The following is a 26381-nucleotide window of genomic DNA, read 5'->3' as shown; positions in this document are numbered from 1 at the left end:
TTTCCCCAGTCAAATCGTACAGTGCCTAAATAAGCATTTACCATAATAACAGTAATTAAAAAGAAAATGTAGAATATTTAAAAAAAAAAACACAACCAGATATAGTCAACGAAAGACAACACATTATTTAAATTCTTTGTATTGTTATATATTTATTTAAGGTAAAAGGAAAGCTTAGCGTAGCTTGCAACGGTGTGGGCCACTGCCTACACACAGGGGGCATCAAGGGCACCGATGCAGTGAGTGTTTAAGCACTGAGGGATAGGCACCGAGGTGTTGGGAGCATTAAGGGCACTCAAGGCCTCGAGGATGCCAAAGCGCCGAGGCAATGGAGCACCGTGGGGCATAGACGCCACTGATGCAGGGGAGCGCTTGAGCACCAAGGCTGTAGATCACTGAAGACCCGAGGGTACCAAGGGCGTCAAGGCCGAGACACTGTGGCACCGAAGCACCAAGTTCTGAGGGCTTCAAGCACCGAGAGTACTGAGCTGTGTGTCTAGTCTGTGGCTTATGCAATCACACAACCGGAACAGTGCGTAGCATGCAACGGTGTGGTGCCTACAGACAGCGCAGTGCATGCAGTCACACAGCCGATGCAGTGCGAAGCTTACAGCGGAGTGGAGCACTGTAGTTTGATGGTGCCTTCTGGGTCACGTGCAGTATTCAACCGGTGCAGCGTGTAGCTTGCGCGGGATTGCACAGCCTACAGTCGGGAGAAAAAAAAAAAAGACAGAAGAGAGCGAGAATAAAATATTGGACCTACACACCGCTTTTATGGGTGAGTAGTTTGAATGTACATAGGGTCTGCTCAACAGTATGCCAGACCTATTGGAGGAAGCATGGCAGTAGTACACATAGACACTCAACAGCAAGCTGTAGTGTAATGGCCTTTTTTTTTTTCACTGTAAGAGGTAATGAAAAAACAATAGTAACAAACAATCTGTAGGGGCACTAAGTCTCCCAGAGTCTTTGAGTCAACAGCGGCGCGCAGCAAAGCTGGGTCTCGCTGGAGGATCACGTTCTCCCTTATCTTAATTTTACCTTCAAAACAGCTGCAAAAAGTAGAGAAAAAGATAGAAACACATGCAGCAAGCTGCAAGGTTAGTGAAAGCAGACTACAATCGCCAGAATCGTTGAGGAAATGCAGTTGCGTAGCATTAGCTCAATCTTCAGCTGATTCCGGGGAAGTGGCGAGGTGACTTCCAGCAATAAAATTGAAAGGGAACTACAGACACACTCGATAGAGAGAGCTCTTAAGAGTCGATCATACAACTGGAGAAGGTTAGTTTATACTTGCGAAAGGGAAAGGCTTTGGACAGGTTGGCCTGACAGTTCATTCCCTGGGTCGGGAGGTCAGTTATCCTGGAAAAAGGCAAGACTCAGTTGCAGGAATGTATTGACCTGGAAGGTAAACGAGGTAGCAGCTGCAGGGTATAGAGTCAGCTACAATCGTTTCCCAAGGGGTCATGCATAATCGCATAAAAGGGGCCGGAGAATTGTAAATCTTTTCCTTCGCTTGGTTTTTATTGAGAGACTGGAAGGACCGTGAGAGACACAGAGACTTGTGTGTTAAAATAAATATTTATGAGTGTTTTGTTTGGTTTGTAATTTGTTAGTAACTGTCTGTGTTTTTGTACCACCATACAGCTAACACGAATCCGGAGCTGTCGCCTTGGCCAGCACCAAACCGGATCACCGCTGCACTAAAACTGTCACAAACTATAATAAATTGTTATCACCCACCATGAGCACTACTGCACGCACCGGGACAGGTGATCGTGGCAAGTATTATTGTGGGGCAGATAACGTGTCTTTATTATTTAGGGCTGCAATCCCCGTTTTCTGTACTCTGTGTTTTACACATTGCTGTGTATTACCGGATCTTATTATTTGGTCACAAGACCTGGATTATAACAAAAATAAAACAACTATTTTCCATACCGGATTACAAATCTCTGTCTGTTTATTCCTGCACTGCATCACCTCTGCACCTGTACATAATCAGCAACCACTCTGCCACAATTATTTAAAAATATTTACATTAATTAAGCAATTCTGGCATATGTGACTGCAAGGTTTCGTTATATTCATAAACATTCTTTTTATTCTTCCAGCCTTTGCAATATTGAGTTTATTTAATATTTATATGGGAACTGGGAGGCTATGTGGTCCAGTGGTTAAAGAAAAGAGCATGTAACCAGGAGGTACCCGGTTCAAATCCCACCTCAGCCACTGACTCATTGTCACTTCACCTCCTTGTGCTCCGTCTTTCGGGTGAGCTGATGCATAGTTCACACACCCTAGTCTCTGTAAGTTGCCTTGGATAAAAGGTGTCTGCTAAATAAACAAATAACAATAATAATAATAATAATAATAATAATAATAATAATAATAACAACTGTGATTTGGAATATGGCTTTTAGAACTGCTGTGAAAAAAAGAAGAATGTATGAAACATTTATTTTAAAACACATATGATTACACCTCTTCATAATTTCCTCGTATGCGTTTCAAACCCGACACAGAAAGTTGCACTTAAAAATATTTAACAAAGTAGCGGCAAAGCAATGCACCGGAGTGGTCCTAAAAATCAATAATAGTACATTGTGAGCAGTTAACCTTTACTACATTTTGCATTTAATTAAATTAAATTCTAACTGAGTTAAAATGCACAAACTAAATAAGTGGTGGAGCAGAGCCCCCACCCCCTAAAAAGTACAGATACCCCTGTGTTATACCAAATAGTGTCATCGGAAGTGTCACATTCTGCACATTCATACATTGCTGTCAGTACGATGAGAAGGCAATGAATGAGTAACTTTGTGTATTGCACTGCTATAAGTGTAGTTATTTGCTAATCCAATGCCCCATTTGAAAGGTTGGAGTCTTTAGATTCGGCTCAGGAAGGCAATAAAAAGGTAACTTTGTGTACTGCATAAATCGTTACAAATTCAGTTACTTGCTAACCTAATGCATCATTCCAAAGGATTAACTTTTCACAGTAACACTAAAGTTAGGTATGAATCATGTCTTTCCACTACAGCTGTTAGGACCAAACGACAATGTACAGAGTACAGACAGAATGACCTATACCAGCTTCATACAGTAATGCTGCTTTGCAAAATTCTGGCAGACAAATAATAAAAAGGCAATACTTCATACTTCTGTGAAATAATGTATTCCAGATCATTTATTTTTCTTATTCTGTGGAGTTTGAAATATTTGCAAATTCCCAGAAGACGCCACACAGCTAATGATTACGTGCATGTTCCAATGTAAAACACTTTGGAATAAATTACTTCCAGTAACTATGAAGTATGATGTATATTTGAATTCATAATTTTTTTCCCCATGTACTGACCTAAAGTTAAAGATTGCATGTTCCACATCACAGTTCACACAGCTATATTATTTATTGTTTATTTTAAAATATAGCATTGAACATTTTTGCTCCATCACCATCACCACTTGCTGTTCCCTTTTCGCAACGGGATCGACAGCGCCTGTGTTTCAAATAAACTGAAAACGCAGCTGCCCCTCTTTGTTCCTTCATCAAAATCGTTCAAAGCTACAATGCAAATGAGGCCACACCCCAAAAGTTATGCCGACCACTGGCACTAACATGTAAGGGATGGGGCAAAGCATGTCACCAAAATAGCATTAAAGGACAAAGTTGGTCAGCTCCCATTTGCACCAAGTTTTATCATAATCAGGGGCAAACACATTTTGCCACAGTGTTAGAGGTTTGCCCGTCAGATTGACGGACAAATCATAAATGATTGCAGGCAAATTCACATTGGAAACACATTTGATACAATACTAAGAAGTACTACAATACTAAAAATGAACTAAATATCTGGAGTAAATATTAATTAACATGAAAAACAGCTTAGCACATGTATAACACATAATCAGCTCTGAAACAAACCCTTATCTATGCAAATACCTGAACAGGTTAACTTCACATTACTCTATTACAGGAAAACAAAACTTTTGCTTTCCTTTACCAGTAAGTGGCAGAGTTTGCCATTCTATGACAAAAGTAATTTATTTGCTTACATAACATACCTGCAACAAGCATTACAAGTTCATAACAAAACTGCACATTCACATTATATCAAAAAGCTTTATTAACGGCTCTCATTGACATCATGTTTACCTTGTAAGTCTGTTTCCCACAAATTATTCCCACCAGTCAAGCTTTGTTTTCATAATTCCATCTACATGAGCACCAAGTTATCAAATAGCTTTGCAGGTAGGAAAGGCTATATTTCTTGTTAGTACTTTATGTGCTATGCATATCAAAATGAAGCATAGAATCTTAATAAAAAAAAAAATTAAAAAAAAATTAAAAAACAATGATGGTGATGACAGTCAATGAATCCTTAGTAGAACTGGGTCTCGAAGAATACCATCTAAATTAGCATTTTTACCAATTCATTAGCAAACTTTCAACAAGGAACATAAAGTGAAATTACCTTTGTTTTTTGTCCCTTGAAATCCATCGGCGATTCAGCTATTTGCTTGACGAAAATGACTATATGGTTTTGTTCTAGCAATTCTCTGAGCTGCATGTCTCTGGATCTACTAAAGCCCACACGTTATTACAACACCCACATTCTCTCTCCATATTGCTCTCTCTCTCTCTCCTTTTTTTAAATAAGCTGTGGGCTTGTACAAATCGACACCGAATAGAAAAAAGCTACAACAGGCCATTCACTAACCCACCAATATTGTGCTGTGGTATTAACTACGTGTCATTCTGTTTGGGAAAAAAGTCCTACCACTTAAAATACTTAATAGCATTTTTTCAAAGCAGACTAGAGATCCTTGAAGTACCAACTTGAGAGGAATTCATTTTTGTAATGATTGTGTATTTTGAACCATAAGTGTACTCTGTTCTGGTTCTATTATCCTTGAAAGTAGCATAGTGATACTCAGAACAGATACTTACAGAACAGATGATGGAGATGACACCCCAATGTAAAAAAATAAAAATGTCATCTGGGGCTTCCCCAACTGGTGCTGGGATCCCCCGAGGCCCTGGGGTTGCTTCAAAAAAGAAGTATTCAAAAAAGCCATCACTGAGTTCCGGGGTCCTCAGCTATTTTTAACTTCACAGAAAGCAACTCTGGTTCTGTTCTGTGTTGCTCCCTAGTCATTGAAGAAAAAGCGTGTTCTGATGGTAAACACTTTTTTTTCGCTGAATACTTTTAATGCAGCTCACCCTAGAGCAGATGGGGAGGCTGTTGCAGCATATATTGGAAGAGTAAAAAAAAATAGCTTCTTGCTGAGTGCATTTAGCTATATTTAAAATAGCAACATTTGTTTTTGTATTTCACTCTAAGGCACCCACTCTGTATTAAGGGTTACCAATAGCTACTGTATATTTTATTAATATTATGCTTTGAGGTTCAATGCCAATGTAAACTATTAACCATTTATATTATATAAATAGAAAAAAAAATGCTGTGGGAGGTAGGCATTGCATAGGGAAAAACTACAACAAATCTAGGAAACTCCAAGCCCAATATAAATTCCACAATATAAATGTTTATGCTACAATTATTGCCCGTGTAAAATTAGATTGTATAGGATCTTTAGCAATTTTTATGTAAAATCTTTTTTTTCTCTGATCGAAATGATTGTTTTCGGTTACCTATCAAAATTCTTGTTTTGTTTTTTTTTGTTTTTTTTCCCCAAATGTCACAATATGTATAGTAATTTGACAGTACTTGCACACTTCAATTGTACCTTCTTTCCTTTGCTGTCTTCCACTACGAAATCCTTATGGTCACGGGCATATTCTTCTGGGGTTTTTGTGTGTTTAGGCATTTTTTTACATTTCGCCACAATTTGCAATACCGTTTTAAATTTCTAATAATAAAAAACTTGCGAGCAAGAACAATTCTTCGTTTCAAATTGTAATTAAATCTCGCAAGCGTGTTACAGTCCTACAAAAGAAATGTAGGAATTTGCTGCCACTCAGTAGTTTGGGTGGTTTTAAAGTATTCAGAACGAATCAATGAGAGATACAAGTCAGGAAGGAGGGGCACTGCCCAACTGCACTGGGAGTTTTTTTTTATTTTTTTAGGTTATTTTATTTATTTATTTATTTCACAGGGAACGGGGTGAAGTCACCGTGAATTGAGTAACCATTTCCAGTGTTTTTCCAGGGTTTATTGGATATACACTGATTTCATTTTTTGTATCAGGGGTGTTTTATCGGGTTTATCGGTTAAAATCGAAAGTCAGAAGCCCTAATTATATTACCTTTGTTATAGAACTTCAAATGAACTACATTACAGTTTTTGTAAAAAAAAAATCATACAGTAACTTGGATAAGGGATTGTACCTTTTAACTATATAAGTAATGATTAACTTATATATTACACTGCCAGATAGAACAGTTTTAGTATACTTGATTTAATAGTCTGTATATATGTCAGTGAACCTTTAGATACAACTGATTCCAGCCAGTGCATTTTAGTTACGGAATGCCTTTGTGATACGAAGCTAAACCCAGTTGGTTTTTGAATATAATAGTCTTTGTTACCCCAGTGTCTACTGGCTGATGAATAATGATTTTCCAAAATCCCCCACTGCACCTTTGAGAGAAGCACGACTTTCAGTGCCTCTGTCCCTGCTACTGTAACAGCCTGCCTATGCATAAACACCTTCCAGTTGGAGCCTGGAGCCCAGTGGAGAACACCCACAGCTTAATGATCTCTCAGGCATACATTTAACATTCTGCCTGCTGAAAATGCAAATCAGACTTTTTGGGTACCTATTCCGCAAGACCATTTTTCCCACTACAACCTGACAATTTATCATCAATTGTTTTTTTTTTTCTACAATTAAAACATTAGTACTGTACAAATGCAAATGTAGGACATCCTTGCTGCTTTAACATCAGATATATACTGTGTGTGTATGTATGTGTATATTATATACATATATGGAAATCCTGGCCTGTGATTGGTTAAAACGTCATCATAGGAGAAAAAATAGATTGAACTATTGCCAGAACATCCTTACACCACCGGGCAATAGTCTCCATCTGTCATAAAGGAACGTCTTTCATCACTACTCCTCACAACAAAAGAAAGTGGCTGAACACTGATTCTGTGACTTAACAGAAAATTAAATTACAAAAACATACTAGAAAAGAAAGATGCTCCAAACAATAAAATGGTGATTAAAACATCACTGTCACTGTTTTCTGACTTTCTGAAATTCAAACAAATTCAACTCGACGATGTAAACAAATATGACGGACGGGATATAAACTGGATAATGCAGCAGTCAGCAAACCAGACGGAGAGCTGTATGCCAAAACAACTTTGATAACTATGCGGTATGAACTTCAGAAACATTTTCTGTTATTTATTTATGTTATTTATTTATGTACTTATGCTGTATCAGCTATATTTAAACAAAATATATGTCAATATTTATTTATGTACTTATGCTGTATCAGCTATATTTAAACAATATATATATAAAGCCGTACTTACTATCCAACCTTATCTCACTTATTTTCTTGACGGATTCATATATTAAATATGTACTGCAGACTCAGCTCATAGTGGAAAATGAAATGCCCCTCGGGAAGACTATTGTTACCTCCAGGGTGCAATGCCCTCTGTCTGCGGTTTCCCCTTGGGTCAATAATTTTCCACTGTAGCCCTCCTCTCCAGTCCATATTTACTAATACAGTATATATAAACACCCGCGTGTTCACTTTTCTTCATGTGCTTGATCCAAGGTGTGCCCTGTGCAGTTTGTATTGTTCTTCATGTACAGTATACCCATGCACACACCCCTAATAGTGTGGTCTAGGTATACACATGTGAGGTTCTAGTGCACACATGTAGTGTAAAAGAACAATGGGACATTAGAACTGGTTTCTCCAAATAAAATAAAATGACATTTATGTTGATTTCAGTTGGTTGCTCACTGGCTTTAAAGACAGAAGCATAATCAGTGCCTTACAAATTCCAGCACGTGAATGGTATTGGAGATTACTACAAAATCAGTTCTGTGCAAAACTCTCTAAATGCTGCAGCTGACTTGTTGAGCTAACATTTTTTAAACCAGGGATTAAAACTACCATATTAATGTATTCTAGATTTTACCTTTTTCAGCGTCTTCTGGCTCATTAAGTTCTTTTTGTGCTTCTTCAATTTTATCTGCAGTAACAAAAAAAAAAAAAAAATCCTTGTATTTCTGTGAAGATAAATCACTAATATAGGATTCCGATCTGTTAAGTTTACTGTGACAACAATCCATTAAAACAATTTTTTCACCGGAATGTGCTTTCAATTAACATGGCATAACAAAGTCAGAATTGTAATTGTGGTATTGGAATGATACAGGCTGGTACAGTACATGCCAACATCAAGAGGCAGCTGAATTAAGCCACGTGGCCCTCTGCAAATCTTGTGCCGTAGTAGAAATTAAAATGGTATTATATTTGAAACCCAACTGACATTTCCTTGTCTCAATGTAAGTATTTCCATTGAAGAGAAGGCTATTCACTTAAGAGATCTGGTTATTAAAAAAGTATGTCCAGGCAATTTGAATACCATTCTTCAAATCAGCACAAGTACAAAAATAAATGTGTATTTAATATACAAACAGTTCAATTGAAGCTCTAGTAAAACCGATAAACCAGTTGGCACCATTACTTTCTACAAAAATGTCCCTAGAGAACAGTGTCTGTCCATCCAGTTAATGAGTGCTCCCTTTGTTCTAACCAATTATTTTCTCCATGCAGAAAACAGCTTAATGTCAAATTTAGCAATAGTAAAGGTACTTTGATATCTATTTAAAGGTACTGCAGCCTTAGCACTCCCAGAGTAAACAAAATGCAGTTAGTTGAAAAAGGCTATTCGAGTAGAACAATAATGTTTAACTTAATGATCAACACGTTTACACAACAGGAAACAGTTGCAAAATATATAGTAAATTCTACAAAATAAACTTGTGTAACATCTGAATGTATTGAATGCATTGTATGCACAACAACAGCTATACAATACATGTTTATGATAATGCTCTGTCTACGTACATTAGAATAGACCATTAAAATTGTGGGCTTGCCCTTAGTCTGACATCGATGATTTAGCAATGTAACAAAACTAACCATTTTCCTAGAATGGCTCTGTTCAGTAATGTAGATTTATCAAAACACACAATATGTGTTTTCAAATCTCTCTTTCTGCTACAGAAAACGTACAGGCCCTCTGGCTCCCTTTGTCTCTTACTTTCTCCCACATCCCGGCGGTCTTTGATAACATTTGCAAACATGTTAATGATAACATGGTTTTCTCTTGTGCTTAAAATCACCCCAATTCTGGAAGATTCCGGATCTTGTGTGTGTCTGTGTGTGTGTGTGAACACTTTCAAGAAGAATTGTTTGGCGAGCTTCAATGTGGTGAGTGTGCTAACAGATTGCAGCATGGGCAGGTTTTAATGGCTGCAGAACACTAGGAATCTGAGCTGTAAAAATGCTTTTGATGTGAAGAATAAAAGACGACAAAAAAAAAAAGCTGTAGAAAACGATCAAACTGGGCTAGATGGTACGGTTAATACACTCGCCTTTTGTCTCTGGAGGTCTGTGTTTAAATCTGACTTAGTCAAATGTGTTTCACGTCACACAAAAACACCAGACTGCTCACTCACTCCTAAGAGAGTGCTTCCTGCAAGGTGGCTTGGAGCTTGTGGAGAGGCTCACATTTGTGTCTTTGCATACATAAAGTGAACTTCAGCATCCAGCACCTTCATTCTAGAAAAAATCAAATCACAAAAAATCCAAACCACGTCAGATTGCTGAAGATGATTTTGCACTGTACAAATATGAAATATGACTAATAAGTAATACATATAGCAGGCTAAATGCATAACCAATGTATTTATATATGGTATTTACACATAACATTAGGTTACTTACCGTAACCCTGGTTTCCTGAAAGAGAAGACTACCACGAAAACATTACATATGGGATATGCCTGCCTATTGGTAGGTATTTTCTGAGCTCTCTATACCAGAGCTGCTGATAGGCCCCATCCTGGGATGATCATTCCACGGAAGCCATTTCTCTTTTTGCATCGAACACGTGAGCGCGACAAACGCGACCTCGTGGTTGGTGGTCGTCTTCTCTTTCAGGGAACCAGGATTTCAGTAAGTAACCCAACGTTCCCTTTTAATTCGAAGACGACCACCGAAACATTACGTATGGGAAATGTATACCAGAGTCGTTGTGAGGGAGAAGGAACGAAGAAGCATAAGAGGGACACGTCAGAACTGCTTAACCCTAGGTTAGCGGTACAAGCGTGCAACCTCAAGGACCCTCGTACCTATTGAAAGCAACGAATAAATCTACCACATTCAAGTGGTAGAACCTGGAGAATGTATGCAGCGTAGCCCTGCTAGCCGCCGTACATATATCGGACAGTGAGGCTAGTCAGACACCAATTCTGAAAATACTTCCACTTACAGGCAAACAGCGACCTAGTGGAGTCTGCCCACAACTACCCTAGGGCTGTCCAGCAGTCCCGTTCAGGGACCAGACCCATAATTAGAACCTGCCCGGTTCCAGATGCCAGAGTGCCTCTCGTCTAACTGAGGAGATCCAGGCGAAGCGGGATCTCCCGGGGCTGGCCTTGTATGAGCTGGCATAGGGTCAAGAACCAGATTCTCCTGGGCCACCGAGGGGCCACTACGAGAACTGTCGCTTTCTCTAACCGGACCTTCTCCAAGAAGGCCGGGAGCAACGGTACTGGCGGGAATGCGTAAAGGAACATCCTGGGCCACTCGTGGGCTAGGCGTCGACACCGAGTGGACCACCCAAGCGGTGGAGGGAATACTACAGGAGGCAATTTGTCATCTCCTCCGAGGTGAGGAGATCGACCTGCGCCTTCCCAAACCGTTCCCAAATGTGCTTCACCACCTATGGGTAGAGGCGACACTCTGATGGATGTGCACCCTCCCTCGACAGGAGGTCCGCTGCCCAGTTCGCCACTCCGGGAAGATGCGTGGCCCAGCTTCTCCGCACCCTCCAATGAAGCAAGCCGTACGACTTGCTTGCTTCAACACACCTTGATCCCATGAGGAGCGCACCTCCTCCATAAAATCAAGGAACGGTGGGAAGGGCTGCGTTGTGGGAGTCACTGCCTGCGTCCGCCTGTGTCCGGTGGGGTTCTGCCAGTGTCGCCCAGGGGAACTGCAAAAACTTTACAGTGCGCCCCATCAATGCCGACATGGAGCTGGACAACGGTGGCAAACTAATCTCCGAGGCAACCGGTTCCTCTCCTTCCTCCATCTCCGTGGGGAAGGATTCCTCACTCCAGAAGGCCGCTATGGATAGCGTGTCTTCCTCCACCATCAAGGGCTGCGGCTCCGGCTCGGCCTGGGGTCCCATGGGAGACCCAGGGGCTGGAGCTGGTGTGGACCTGGGCTACGCGCACCGAGGGAACCGAGCACTGGGGTGCTATGCGCCGAGCGCAACAAGTGCACTAAGCACCGTGCGCACCGAGGTAATGTATGCACCAAGGTGCACCGAGTGCACTAAGCACCGAGCACCGAAGTACCACGGGCATATACCAGGGGACACACAGGCCGAAGCCACAGAAGGCGAATCTGTGGACGGAGTACAATAAACAATAATAGTGGGAAACACACTGCTGCTGCTGCTGTTCGTTTTTTTTGAAGGCCCCAACGCACAAAGTGGGTGGGCCGAGGCAGCCGAAACGGTCTACTCTACTGCTGGGCTAGTAAAAAATGCAGCCCCGTGGAGGACAAGGCCTGCTGTTTTTTTTTGTTTGTTTGTTTGTTTTTCAAGCTGTAGCACAACACAGGCAAGCGGGAGTACCACGTGTACACTGCAGATGTGCCAGCAAGCTATTTCGTCAACAAGAAATATATATTTTGTATATATTTAAACTGCTAACAGCAGCCAGAAGAGTCGCTCAACAGCAGGGGTAAGGCAAAGCCTAGCCCCGTTGGAGGATGTGCTCCCACACAAGTGAAGGCTGGAAAAGACAACAACACTCACGCCTTTAAATCAAGGCTGCACAGGCAGTCGACTCAAATACCACAGATTGAAAGCAGCAGCCTGCAACGCGAGCTCTGGTAAATACCTACCAATAGGCAGGCATATCCCATACGTAATGTTTTGGTGGTTGTCTTCGAACTGAAAGGGAACTTTAAAATCAGTCATCACAAAATATACAGTAATAAAAAAAAGTAACAAAATGAAACAAACATTTCAACAAGAAGTCTTGTGTCAATCTCATTTGTACATTAATTGGTGTTAAAATTCTGTAAAATTACACTCACTATGAAAAATGAGTGTACACATGATCTGTATGGCATTAAAAAGTCTTCCCAAGCAAAGCAGTAAAGCATTTCAGAGCCTCTTCATTGGCTTCCTGCTTTCAAGTAGACTCATGACTGACTGACTTGTTCCAGTCGACTAATTTCATTTGTAATTTATGCAGAAACAGTCTAGATATTAAAGTGGTGAGTGCACGGCTCTTGTCGAATGGATTCACTTATAATAAAGGTGAATGAGCACACTTCAAAAAAAAATCTCGAGCTCTCTGTCAGGTCAGAACATGTAGGTGGGAATTGCGTAAATGTGTATATCTTTTAATAAAAGTATCCATAATTTGTCCATAACTTAAAAACACAATATTAGTGCACTGATGAAGCCACTCGCCAAAATGTTTGTATACTTTACATAATTTCTTAAGTTTTCCCTAATCATGTGACATGTAAAGAATATTGTGCCCAGACTTAAAGAAGTGCACAATTTAGTAAGAAAAGTGATCAGTAACACAAAAATAAGTAGAACTATACATATTTAAGATTAGGACTTAATAATCTCAAAATAACAATTTGAAAAGAGAAAACAAAGAAACCAGTGTAATATGTTTATGCCGATACAATTAGGTACTTTTTGGATTTACACAAAATACGCAAACCTGATCATTTTTTTTTTTTTTTTTTTTTTTTTTAAACAAACACAGTTGCAACACTATAAATTGGCTTTTTAAAATTTGTATATTTATAGTATATGTACCAGACAAGAAAAATGTAACTTGAAACCTATCGAAAGATGTTTTTTCTTACATTCCTCAGTGATTTATTCCAAATTAAAAAGGGCCCCTTGGTGTCCATATTCAATAAAGAAAAAAAAATAATACAGGTGTTAGAGGAACATTTTTCTGATCAGACTGACTGTAAGCGATAAAGCCAAAAGGGGAGAAAAGCTGGCAGGAATTGACTTGGCAAAAACCCTTTTGGTTTGCAGCCAGGGAACTCTTTCACTTCCTTCTAGGCAAATGTATTAGCTACATACTGTACACATGTAACTACCTGTAGTAAACACTGATGCAAAAAAGAGGTAGAGAAAGCACTTGCTTCAGCCTAATAGAGAGAGAGAGAAAAAAAGGGAACTACCCATACAACTCTATGCATGTAAGAGGGATGCCTAGTTACAAAATCAGTTGGTTTGTGGCTTCCTTCGTCAAGCATTTACTGTACTGATGTAAACAAATTTTAATCTAAATTATACAAAACCATGATATAAATCATTTCAAACAGCCATTTTTATTATGTTTGCTATTATATTTCTTAAGCATGGATTCAAAGTATTTGTTAAATATTATTATTTGGTGCTTCAAGGTTTTACATACATCATTGAATGTAGCTTGTTGTGCAGTCTGTTTGTAGAAGTTAAGCATCTATTAACAAATAGCTAAGCAAACAAAATAGTAATAGGGTTGACATTTAACCCCCTCCCCTTAAAATGGGTGAGTTTATTTGTTTTGTTTGTATTCTGAGAATTTCTAAGCCAATTAGCTGCAGAACGGGTGATATATAGGACCAAGTGTCAAATACCAAAAGACAAGGCCAGTGCATAAAAGACTGTATTTTCCACTGGTTTACTTTACTGGCTAATCAGCACATTGTCTTAGCCGCTCATCTTGAACTATAAAACAACATTCCATCGTAAGAACAAATGTAACAATAATACTAGATGACAGAGCCCCAAACACATGAACCAATCAATCTGAATTACTATGAATTTCTACTGAGGCCAATGCATTTGTGCTTTAAAAGAGTATTGCCAGTATTGTTCCTGGTGGTTCTGTCTCCTTAATCTGATCAGATTATGAAGCTGACGTGTGTTAACCAGTATCATCCAATCAGCAGAGATCCAAGTATTGCACTGCAGTAGAACTCCCAGGGCATTAGTCTCGGGGAGCTCCCACCTTTAGCAGCGCTACTGAAACAGAATAATCAGCACAAAGAAACAGTAAATGTAAGTGTTATATGCAAGGGAAACATTGGGAAATGGTATTTAATTGCTTATAAGGCTTATATGGCTTCACTCAAAGACATTTTAGTCTCCAAGCATCCCTAAACCAGAAAGGAACCACCCCCCCTTTTTTTTAAAAAAAAAAGAAAATGTCCTCTAAAAAACAGCATGCAATCTTATAACACAAAGAAATTCTTTTAAATCAAATTAATTAATCTTTTAACAACCTGAACACATATCTCAACAATTTTAAACAACAAAGGCACATTTCTATACACAGATAACACACACTAGAGGGTTTCTCAAATGGTTTCTAAGACATGAAGTGTTGCAATTGTGTTGGAGCTGGCCAGCATATTTGCCAAAACATATGAACTACTGGCTCTATTACTGGGAAATGTAACTGTAAAGGTGGTAATACTAACAAGGTTGTTTTTTCCTCATGAGAAACAAGATAAAGGTTCCATTATAAAATGCAAATGCAGTTTCTTGTCTTCTTGGTTTCTTACTTTGTGTAACCTCAAGTTACTTAAATTTTGTTAGTTAATGAACTTCATAAGACTGTGGTTAATTTCCAGTTTTGTAAGCAAGCTACACACCATATTTTGGAATCTGAACTTTTAAAAAATTATATTCCCCAATACGGTTATTCCTGAATTTCACAAAACTGATACCAAGCCATAATACTTGTTCTTTTGAACACAGGTCAGCAGTGGTGTGTGTGTGCTTTCTATTCCTGACAAGAGTTCATAATTTTCTTGGAACTCCTGTACCCTGGTGCAAGTTAATCCTCAACTGTGTACGTGTAGTGGTTGACAACACCACAGATCAGCTGTTCTGAAAATGACTATAAATCGCTCAAAACTCCAACCACCACTTTCAGAAGAATTTAACCCTCTGTGTAAACTTGCAGCCTTACCTTTAATAGCACTTTCAGGCTAACAAGCAGCTGACACTAAAATGACAAAACAAAGTCAAGAATAACCAACTTTCCCAGCCAAGAGACATCAAGTACTAATTTAATTTGAATGTAAAGAAGAAAAAAAATCCCATTCATGCAGAGACGGCTTTAAAATGAAACTGCTTCAGATTCCATTTAGTTAGACAGGTAAATACTCCCACATGTTCTCAAAAGAGTACTACAGCAACAAGATTATTTATTTTCAAAGTCTATGCTGTGCTTGTAACACTGTCCTTGCTATTTTTTAACCAGTTATGCTGCTTTCTTTTTTTTCCTTTTTAAAATCAGTTCTGTTGTACAGAAAAAAAGCATATTGTACTGCTACTCATAAAAACAGCTACTTTTACTTTTAATTGACAGAGACACTGCACATTTGATTTTTTGATTTTTAAGTTGTACTAATGTAGTTCAATCCTTTATGGTCTGGTTACCCCACTAGAATGCATGTTATAGGCTATTCGAGGCATGCAGTATACATGTGTATCATAAGTCAGAAACATGAATACTTAAAAGTTTATTTGTGTCTGACAAAAAATACAACTAAAACCAAACTTTTTAAATTGGGATTGTCTGACTTCATAACACATTTACAGCTTATGCTTAATTGATAATATAGTATTACTACTACATTAAGTATTATTCTAAGCTTTACCCCATTTGCTTTTGGCATATAAAGAGGAGCAAATGTGTAAATGAAACTGTGCAGTGATGTGCACAATGCAAGGGTTGAATGTTATACTCTAAAGACTATGGTACATTATTTGCTGTATTACAAATCACATATAAGAAATCAATACGGTGTCTCATTAAGAGAGGTTATTTCACACAGATTGAGCAGCAAGAACCACTCAGCTTCACTTCATGGTTCTCCCACCCAAATGGCACAAGATCTTTATACAATAAGAAACATTCAGAACTTTTAATGCAGGGCTTCTTGGCTTGTCTTGCTCTCTATATATTCCGAATAACCTTTTGCCATTAAAAAAAATAATACAAGGAAAGATGATGTTCCTTGTCAGATACCCAGATGTTACCAAGCTTTCATAAGCCATCTCTGTGTGTAGATTTATTATTATTTTGATTTAATTCATAATGAATGAAAAAGACAAATTAATTTGTTTTTAATTTATTTTAAAAGAAGTTCCAAGTTACCTAAGCAGCTATGTTAAACAGAGACATCTGTTAAACCTACAGCAAGTATAACAGTATCAAATATGATTTCAGCCGTCTAAAAATTACCCATTACAGGAAACCTAAGATCCACATGCTGTGATTTTAGTTGCCAGTGATCTCTGTGTTATTCAATTTTTCTGGTACTCTGGGATAACCTTCCCTTTCAAATTGTCTTTAATATGCCCCTTACTGTGCTATTGTTATTTTTTGTATCCTTTTTTATTAAGCAGCGGTTAAGTTGCTCCATGGAACAAGAACAACATTTCTAACATAATAGCTTCAACGCTTTCAATACACAAGCATGGCAGTGCACACAAATGGTTCCTGCTGTGTCTCTGATGCTGCACGGAAAAGCACCTTCACACATTCCAGCTGTCGTCCTGAAGTTCGGGGTGATTTAAGGATTTAGGATGATATATGCCCGAGACAGAATGATATTTTGATTTGCGTACGCTTGTAGAGACAAATGCAGTGTAATCAAGTTTATTTTATATTAAAATACAACAAACCCTATACATGCCTATCATTGTGAGTCTCATAGGCAAACACCACACACTAAAGTATTATTTAACCATTTTATTCCATTGATTGGTGTTTAGGTACCAAACGCTATTTGCATGCTGCATTAAGCACTATTGGCATTATTTGGAATATGAACATGTGTCAGCGGTTAATTGCATTGTGTCTGTGTTATTACTTACGCTATTATTAAATGTATTTTTAAAATGTGAACTTTCGGTATTATAAATGAGATGTACTTTTAAAACATCAAAACACATGCAAAATTCAGCATGACACTGAACTTAATACTTTCAGAGGTGTTGTGAGTCAGCATTTATACGCAGAGCAGCTGAAGATTCAATTACTTCCGCACTGGCTAGAAAATGAACAACCCTGAAGTCTGCGCAGTGAAGTATAGGAATATTTCGGTTTTGAGGTGGGTGATGATTGAATAGTAAAACAATATAAGAAGACCTTGTTTTTCTCCACTGATATTGTGAAGTAAAGCACCACTAATTTAAAGTAAGTTATTGCTTTTCATATGTAAATATCCCTTAATGTCTATATATGTACACGTTTGATATTGCAATTGTTATTATATTTTTTTGGAAGACCGATATCGAAATGCGTGCACGATATCGATATACAATTTTTATATTGTTGCCCATCAATAACTTTATATTATACATCATCATAATCATCATCTTCAGCCTTTTTCAATTCACTGCTGGATGAAGGCCTCCCCAAGATTCTTCCACAAAAAGCCTGTCTGCTGTGTCCCTCATCCATGTTTCTCCGGCGTGTTTCCTAATTTCATCTTGCCATCTTCCTGGATGTCTACTTCTTGGTCGCTTTATATCTCTTGGGATCCAGTCTAGTATCTCCTTGGTCCAGCAATGGTCTGTAGCTTCTTGCTACATGTCCGGCCCACTGCCATTTCAGTTTTTTCGCTCTTATAATAACATTGCATACTTTTGTTTGCACTCTTATCCAGTCTTTCCTTTCTTGTTATTCCCAGCATGCATCTTTCCATACTCCGTTGAGTCATTTTTGCATTGAGGGTCCAGGTTTCATATCTGTAAGTTAGCACTGGCAGCACGCACTGGTCAAAGACTTTCCTCTTGAGGCATAAGGGTAGTTTCCCTTTCACAACCATGCTTAATCTTCCAAAGGCACTCCAGCCTTTGTAAAGTAGCATCAATGTATTTTTTAATGTAGCATCTTGATGAAAAGAGCAACGTAGCAGATGACGAAGACGAGACGGAAAAAATACAACCTGATGAAGAAGTTCCAGACAATCTACCGGAAGATGTGAAACATGCTATCAAACATATGAATACTGGAAAGGCGCCCGGAGAAGATGGCAATGATTGACATCGTGAAAGAAGTAGGTGAAGAACTGTGGCAATGTGCCCCGCCCCTGTGTGCATATTATGTGTTGTGTGTTGCGTGTTGCGTGTGTTAATGTTGGTGTATAGATTGGTACACGGGATATAAACGGGTCTGTGTTTCACGTGTATTTAAAAAGTGTAGATTTGTATTTAGGCACGAGGAGAGCACAAATCACTTCACGTGCTGGTTAAATGTAATATGTAAGCACGGGGTTGCACAGAATTAATTCACGTGCTGGGATTCAAGTGAATAATTAATTAGTAATTGAATCCCAGCACAACAGTTTATATAGAGACACGTAGCATTCACTCGGGGTTGGGTGTTCGGTGAGTGGAGAACGGGAGAGAGGAGGAGAAGAAAAAGTAAAATAACGTAACGTAACGTAAAAATACTGTTTTCACTCACCGTGTTTGTTTGTTTGTCTGTGCATCCACCGTTTGTGTGTTAGTACGTTTTGTTTGTCCTTTTATTTTGGCGCAAGTGCCGTGTCCCGTGTTTTTGTGTTTAAAACCTTTTATTTTCTGTTCTGTTATTAAATGCTGAGCGAAAGCATTCGCTCAGCTTCACCAAACCCCAAATCTCTGTCTGTTTATTTCCTGGCTCTGGTCTGACACCACCCACTCCGGCCGTCTTTGTGACAAGAATTCACAAAAATATGGTTGCGTATTTTTACAGATTGCATTAAGTGAAAGAAAATGACACACGACTGGAACAACACATTGGTGATATTTTTACATAAGAAAGGAGATAAAGAAGACCTCAAGAACTACAGACCTATTAGCTTACTTCCTATAATCTACAACAAGTGTACCAAGATACTCACCAACAGACTTCAAGATAAATTTGACAAGGCACAATCAAATGAGCAAGCAGGATTCAGGAGTGGATTTAGCACAATGGATCATCTTCAAGTTGTACAGCAAGTGATTCAAACCAGCGAGTACGAGCTACCACTTTGTTTGGGATTCATCAACTATGAAAAAGCTTTTGACTCTGTTTACACAAGATATGTATGTGTATTTTAATAGCCATAATTAAACAAGTAAGTAAAACAAAAGAAGACATTTGATAAATGTGTCAATTTTCTGTAATGATAGAAAAGTGTTGATATTTTTTATATTTATTTAAAAATACATAAATAATTATTGATATGTTTAAGAAAATAACTTGTTATAAGTAATTATCACAAAATTGCCAGAAATATATAATTATATGTTTTTAATGTAAAAATGAATTGGTTACGGTGATGAGATTATGTTTTGCTTAATCACATGAAATGTTAAAAATACAAAATTCAAGTATTTGAATTATAAAATGTACTTGCATAATATACTTGAGACTTTGTTCAAAGCATTTAACATAAATTGTTGATGGAAAAAGCATTTTTCATTTTTGCACACAAAAAACACAAACAGACAAGATTTGGTGAGAATCACCCATTAAGCTTTCTGAAAAAACAAGGAATTGAGAAAACATACAGAGACTTGATCAGCACCATATACAAGAATGCAACATCCACAGTAAGACTCCATAAAAACAGCAACAAAATCAAGATTAAAAAAGGAGTTCATCAAGGAGATACAATTTCCCCAAAGCTCTTCACGGACACCCTAGAAGACATTTTCAAAACATTGGATTGGGAAAATAAGGGGCTGAAGATCAATGGAGCCTACCGGAATCACCTACGATTTGTTGATGACATCCTCATATTTACAACATGCCCGGAGAATTACAAACAAAAACACAAGAACTACTCTAGCTTCAAAGTTAGCTTCAAAGTGGGCTTGAAAATGAACCTGAAGAAGACTCAAGTCATGTTCAATAAATATACCATTCCACAGGCAATTGAAGTCAATGGGATCAAGCTTGAAGAAGTCAATAACTATGTATATTTAGGACAGTTAGTTTCGGCAACAGAGAATCAAATGTGCAAAATCAACAGAAGAGCAAAAATATATATATATATATATATATATATATATATATATATATATATATATATACACACAGTACTGTGCAAAAGTTTTAGGCAGGTGTGAAAAAATGCTGTAAAGTAAGAATGCTTTCAAAAATAGACATGTTAATAGTTTATATTTATCAATTAACAAAATGCAAAGTGAGTGAACAGAAGAAAAATCTACATCAAATCAATATTTGGTGTGACCACCCTTTGCCTTCAAAACAGCATCAATTCTTCTAGGTACACTTGCACACAGTTTTTGAAGGAACTCGGCAGGTAGGTTGGCCCAAACATCTTGGAGAACTAACCACAGTTCTTCTGTGGATTTAGGCAGCCTCAGTTGCTTCTCTCTCTTCATGTAATCCCAGACAGACTCGATGATGTTGAGATCAGGGCTCTGTGGGGGTCATACCATCACTTCCAGGACTCCTTGTTCTTCTTTACGCTGAAGATAGTTCTTAATGACTTTCGCTGTATGTTTGGGGTCGTTGTCATGCTGCAGAATAAATTTGGGGCCAATCAGATGCCTCCCTGATGGTATTGCATGATGGATAAGTATCTGCCTGTACTTCTCAGCATTGAGGAGACCATTAATTCTGAGCAAATCCCCAACTCCATTTGCAGAAATGCAGCCCCAAACTTGCAAGGAACCTCCACCATGCTTCACTGTTGCCTGCAGACACTCATTCGTGTACCGCTCTCCAGCCCTTCGACAAACAAACTGCCTTCTGCTACAGCCAAATATTTCAAATTTTGACTCATCCGTCCAGAGCACCTGCTGCCATTTTTCTGCACCCCAGTTCCTGTGCTTTCGTGCATACTTGAGTCACTTGGCCTTGTTTCCACGTCGGAGGTATGGCTTTTTGGCCGCAAGTCTTCCATGAAGGCCACTTCTGACCAGACTTCTCCGGACAGTAGATGGGTATACCAGGGTCCCACTGTTTTCTGCCAATTCTGAGCTGATGGCACTGTTGGACATCTTCCGATTGCGAAGGGAAGTAAGCATGATGTGTCTTTCATCTGCTGCAGTAAGTTTCCTTGGCCGACCACTGCGTCTACGGTCCTCAACGTTGCCCGTTTCTTTGTGCTTCTTCAAAAGAGCTTGGACAGCACATCTGGAAATCCCTGTCTGCCTTGAAATTTCTGCCTGGGAGAGACCTTGCTGATGCAGTATAACTACCTTGTGTCTTGTTGCTGTGCTCAGTCTTGCCATGGTGTATGACTTTTGACAGTAAAATGTCTTCAGCAACCTCACCTTGTTAGCTGAGTATGGCTGTTCCTCACCCAGTTTTATTCCTCCTACACAGCTGTTTCTGTTTCAGTTAATGATTGTGTTTCAACCTACATATTGAATTGATGATCATTAGCACCTGTTTGGTATAATTGTTTAATCATACACCTGACTATATGCCTACAAAATCCCTGACTTTGTGCAAGTGTACCTAGAAGAATTGATGCTGTTTTGAAGGCAAAGGGTGGTCACACCAAATATGGATTTGATTTAGATTTTTCTTCTGTTCACTCACTTTGCATTTAGTTTAATTGATAAATATAATCTATTAACATGTCTATTTTTGAAAGCATTTTACAGCATTTTTTCACACCTGCCTAAAACTTTTGCACAGTACTATATATATATATATATATATATATATATATATATATATATATATATATATATATATATATATATATATATATATATATATGAAAGCAAATGTTTTTTAAAAGATGTACACACAAAGTTTAAAAGATAAAAAAAAAAACACATTTAATTTCAGGACATTTTGAGCAAAAGCCCTTCTTCAGCTGTGTAGAAAGAAAAGTAATAGACAGTGCAGTGAATTCTGAGGATGATGTTAAGATGATGTCAGAATAGCATGTTCATTCCAAGAGGCTCCAAAATTCCAAGTTGGCTTCCGAGTAGAATTTATATTAAAACACTGACTAAGTCCACAGAACTTAAACCATCAATGTTATTTAGGATTCAACCTATTTTTTTAAAGCATCAGAATAATATTCTACCTAACAGTTCATCATTGGATTTAATGTAGTATCAAGTCTGTTCTGCTGCACACAACTCGCTATCCTATTGTTGTCTTCAGAAATAAAAAAAAATTAAAAAAATCCAAACACCGCTTTTTTACCGACTTATTTACTGCAGGATGATCGCACGTCACACAGCACTGGGAAAATGACTGTATCAACATTCTTGCGTCATTAGTAAGCACACCTGACCTAACATTACATTCTGTTGCAACAGAATCTGTAATGTCCCACAGATATAGTGTACGTGATGCTAATTGGTATGAGAACTGTCTTCATGCTAAACCACAATTGTTTATTTACTTAAATAATACCTTTCTGGTCAGTGCTTTTGGATCAAAGATAACATCCGATTTTATTTTTTAAGAGTTGGTTAATTTATTCAATAATTGCCAATTCATTATTCAAGTATTCAATATTTAACACATGCACATGATGGAGATGAACACCTCATATTAAAAAAAGCAACATTACACGACAGTAAAGACATACTAAAGAACACATTTCTTAGAAAAGTCTGTCAAGTATCTGCTTTGACAGCAACCATTTTCTTAATGAATTAAGTAACATAGCAAGCCGCCGCTGTGGGGCCATGAAATGTTTGTCAAGATGAGACATTCAGTAAAGATGACAAGGTAATGAAGAAATCTTGCCAAGTAAAACAGATCTGACAGCTCCATTATACGGCAATCCATCATCATCTGCTGTTGCACTAGACAGATTACTCTATGGCGGTTCAGTGGTTATTTCTCATTTTTAGTAATTTTAGGTTTACAAGCATAACAGGTATATTTGAAAATAGAGAGTAGTCACAGTGTGGTCAGGAGTTCATCTGTGTTCGCTCAAACGCAAAACCAGTACCAAATAGTATTTAAAATGTTTTTTTTTTAAACCTAAAAATGTTTTCAGATGTCATTTCAGAAAAAAATATATAGATTGTACTTTGGATACCATCAAGTTCAGTGCGAAAGGTGTATTAAAAAAGTACATAATGCAAACATTAGGGCAAATCCACAATAGCTGAAGCACCATTCGGAGCAAATCTCATCAGATTCAGTATCTTGCCTAATTCTGCAACACACATGGACATTACATTAGAAAGGCAAGTATCCTGAAGTCTGATTTCTTCTTTTTTTTTTTGTTTAAGAACATAAAAACATTTACAAACGAGAGGAGGCCATTCGGCCCATCTTGCTCGTTTGGTTGTTAGTAGCTTATTGATCCCCGAATCTCATCAAGCAGCTTCTTGAAGGATCCCAGGGTGTCAGCTTCAACAACATTACTGGGGAGTTCATTAACTAACATAACTTGAAAAATAAATATGAGTGATGTGTGATGGGTAACGCTGCATTGTAAACATTAACCCATGGCATTAGCATGTATTCCTGTTGCCAGTGACAATAACACTCAATTCAATAAATTAAAATTATCAAATCATTTACTATACTACTATTGTTGATAACAGTCAATTTAATACATACAAAAAAAAAAATCTTGGCATTTATTAACAATGCCAGTAACAGCCAATTCAATAAACTGTAAAATTAAATAATTAACATTTATTCTTGCTGTCAGTGACTACAAAAAACGATTCAATAAATTCTGAATAATATGATTACCATCTGCGGGCACGGTAAGTGGAGTGGACTAAAACAAACAGTGTTTTTTAGACTCCTTCACTCTACAAATCGATTACCATTGAGGCGATGGGTATTCTACATGTCAAGTCAAATAACTTGAGTTATCGCAAATAAACAATGCTATACCCCCCGGCCCTCAACAATAATCAATTGTATCTTAAACTTTAAAATGTGTAAATTGTCATTATTTTTTAAAAAATGATTGCAGACTTGTTAATTCTTTGCAGACACTCCGCCCCACCTTTTCCTCTGCTCACCCACCTATTGATCATATGCTGCGTGTTTTGTTTCGTAGTAGCGTTTAACATTAGACCGAGAGGTTTGCCCTCAAAACACAAAATATTTTTTGTCAGCTGAAACGTTCGAAACTCTTTTTGCACTTCTCGTTTTTTTTTCCCGCTGCTGTCATTGGTTGCGTAGCACGGTTCACAATCTAACGAACTGGCATGCACGTGGAAACCATTGCATCAGTCATTCTTAAGGCTGGGGTTAAGTCCCGGTGGTCAGGGATTCTGATTCTGTTGTGCTAATGATGTTGAAATACCTGTGTTTCCTTACTTTGCAGTAGCCGTTCACACTAACTCAATACTAGACAGCGGTGAAAAAAACTGAAATATACATACAGGTGCTACTCTACTGCCTGACTTGCAGCTGCATTTTTCAGTGCCGGTCCGGTCTTTGACCTCATATCTCAGCATAGCTGAGAAAGATACCGTAAGTGTTTGACGCCATTCCACTGTTTGAAGACAACTGTGTAACACAGTGTGAATACCGTGCTTGTACAAAATTGTCAGTGAAATGAAATTTGAAGTTTACCAGTTCTGGAAAAAAAACATGGATACGAGATTCCCAGTTCTTGTTCAAATTGCCGTCAGGTGTTTGACAGTACCAGTAAATAGTGTTGACGCAGAAAGATCATTTTCTGCACACAAAAATGTACTTCGGTATGACCGGCGAAAGACGAACATACCTGTTGTATCAGAATAATATGTAAACAAACAAAAATGTAAAATAACTGCAAACTGTACCACAGTAGAAGCAACAGATCCACACAAACAGGCAGTCTTTTTGAACTTTAAACGTTATTTTTTTTTTAAAGGTATGAAAACCTAGTTTTTGCTTGTTGACTTGTATAAAACGTTATGTAAAAACGAACATTTTTGTTTATAGTTGTATACGCTGTGCAGTTTTGCACAGCGTATAGCCTAAATTTTACCGATTTACAGGATTAAAACTTTAACTTCATGTTGTGAAAACCAATAATAAATAATAAAAAAATTGATTAATTTTACTTGTTTCCTAATTATATAGACAGACTGTTTGTATTGTTATGTAGATATAGGCCTACTATAATGTATTAAAAAAAAAGAAGAAAAACAGTGACACAACATTTCCCCCTTCCTCCGTGATTTTGAACAAATTTACCGTATCTGCTCTGTGACTTTTAGTACAAATTTCTTTGACAAAATCCCAACTTTGGAATTGTAAACATTAACCTATGGCATTAGCATGTATTCCTGTTGCCAGTGACAATAACACTCAATTCAATAAATTAAAACTTTCATGTACATGCAAAAATATATTCCTATATTATGAGACTTCCTACGTAGTCCTCTCCTGTCTGCCTGAATGCTGCTTAACATCATCAAACCGCGTTGGGGACATCTGCTGTAAATGCTGTAAATCAAGTGGCAGGTGCTCCTTTCATTGCGGGCCAGAGAGTGCTTTGCTACAAAATATATAATTTTTTATATATATATATATATATATATATATATATATATACACACACACACACACACACACACATATACACACACACATACAGTGTATATATATATATATATATATATATATATATATATACACACACACACACACACACACACACACATATACACACACACATACAGTGTATATGTATATATTATATATATATATACACACACATACATACATACATATACACACACATACAGTGTGTGTATATATATACATATACACACTGTATGTGTGTGTATATGTATATATATGTATGTGTATATATATACACTGTATGTGTGTGTGTATATATATATATATATATATATATATATATATATATATATATATATATATATAATTAGGGTTGTCAATTAATCAAAGATAATACATTTGTCTTTATTTCTTGACGTTTTCTTTTTTTTTTTTTTTAATTTATTTTTGTATTAATACACCAGGCTTTTATCAGCATCTAGTATGTTTGTGCGTTGTGCCAATTGCTTCCTGACTTTCCCTGGTAACAGAGGGGTGGGAAGCGTGTGCAGAAAAAACAAACAAACAAACAAACAAACAAACAAAAACTCCTGCTTTGCAATAAGTGTCTCTTTCTGTCACAG

The 26381-nt window shown here is 37.7% G+C and overlaps 1 protein-coding gene across 5 annotated transcripts in view; it reads right to left on the bottom strand.

Moving 5' to 3' along the window:
* LOC117400435 (zinc finger protein 40-like) overlaps positions 1 to 26381 on the bottom strand; it is a 100630-nt gene that overhangs the window by 35725 nt on the left and 38524 nt on the right. For 4 of the 5 annotated variants that reach the window (XM_034000403.3, XM_034000406.3, XM_034000402.3 and 1 more), the window contains exon 3: positions 8139 to 8192. The exons of the other annotated variant lie outside the window; for it this stretch is intronic. In XM_034000403.3, the coding sequence (XP_033856294.3) occupies positions 8139 to 8192 (54 nt within the window). The remainder of the gene's footprint in view (positions 1 to 8138; positions 8193 to 26381) is intronic. 5 annotated transcript variants of the gene reach the window in all.

Source organism: Acipenser ruthenus, chromosome 4 (assembly GCF_902713425.1).
Source record: "Acipenser ruthenus chromosome 4, fAciRut3.2 maternal haplotype, whole genome shotgun sequence".
Taxonomy (NCBI): domain Eukaryota; kingdom Metazoa; phylum Chordata; class Actinopteri; order Acipenseriformes; family Acipenseridae; genus Acipenser; species Acipenser ruthenus.
This window is presented reverse-complemented; position numbering and strand designations above follow the sequence as displayed.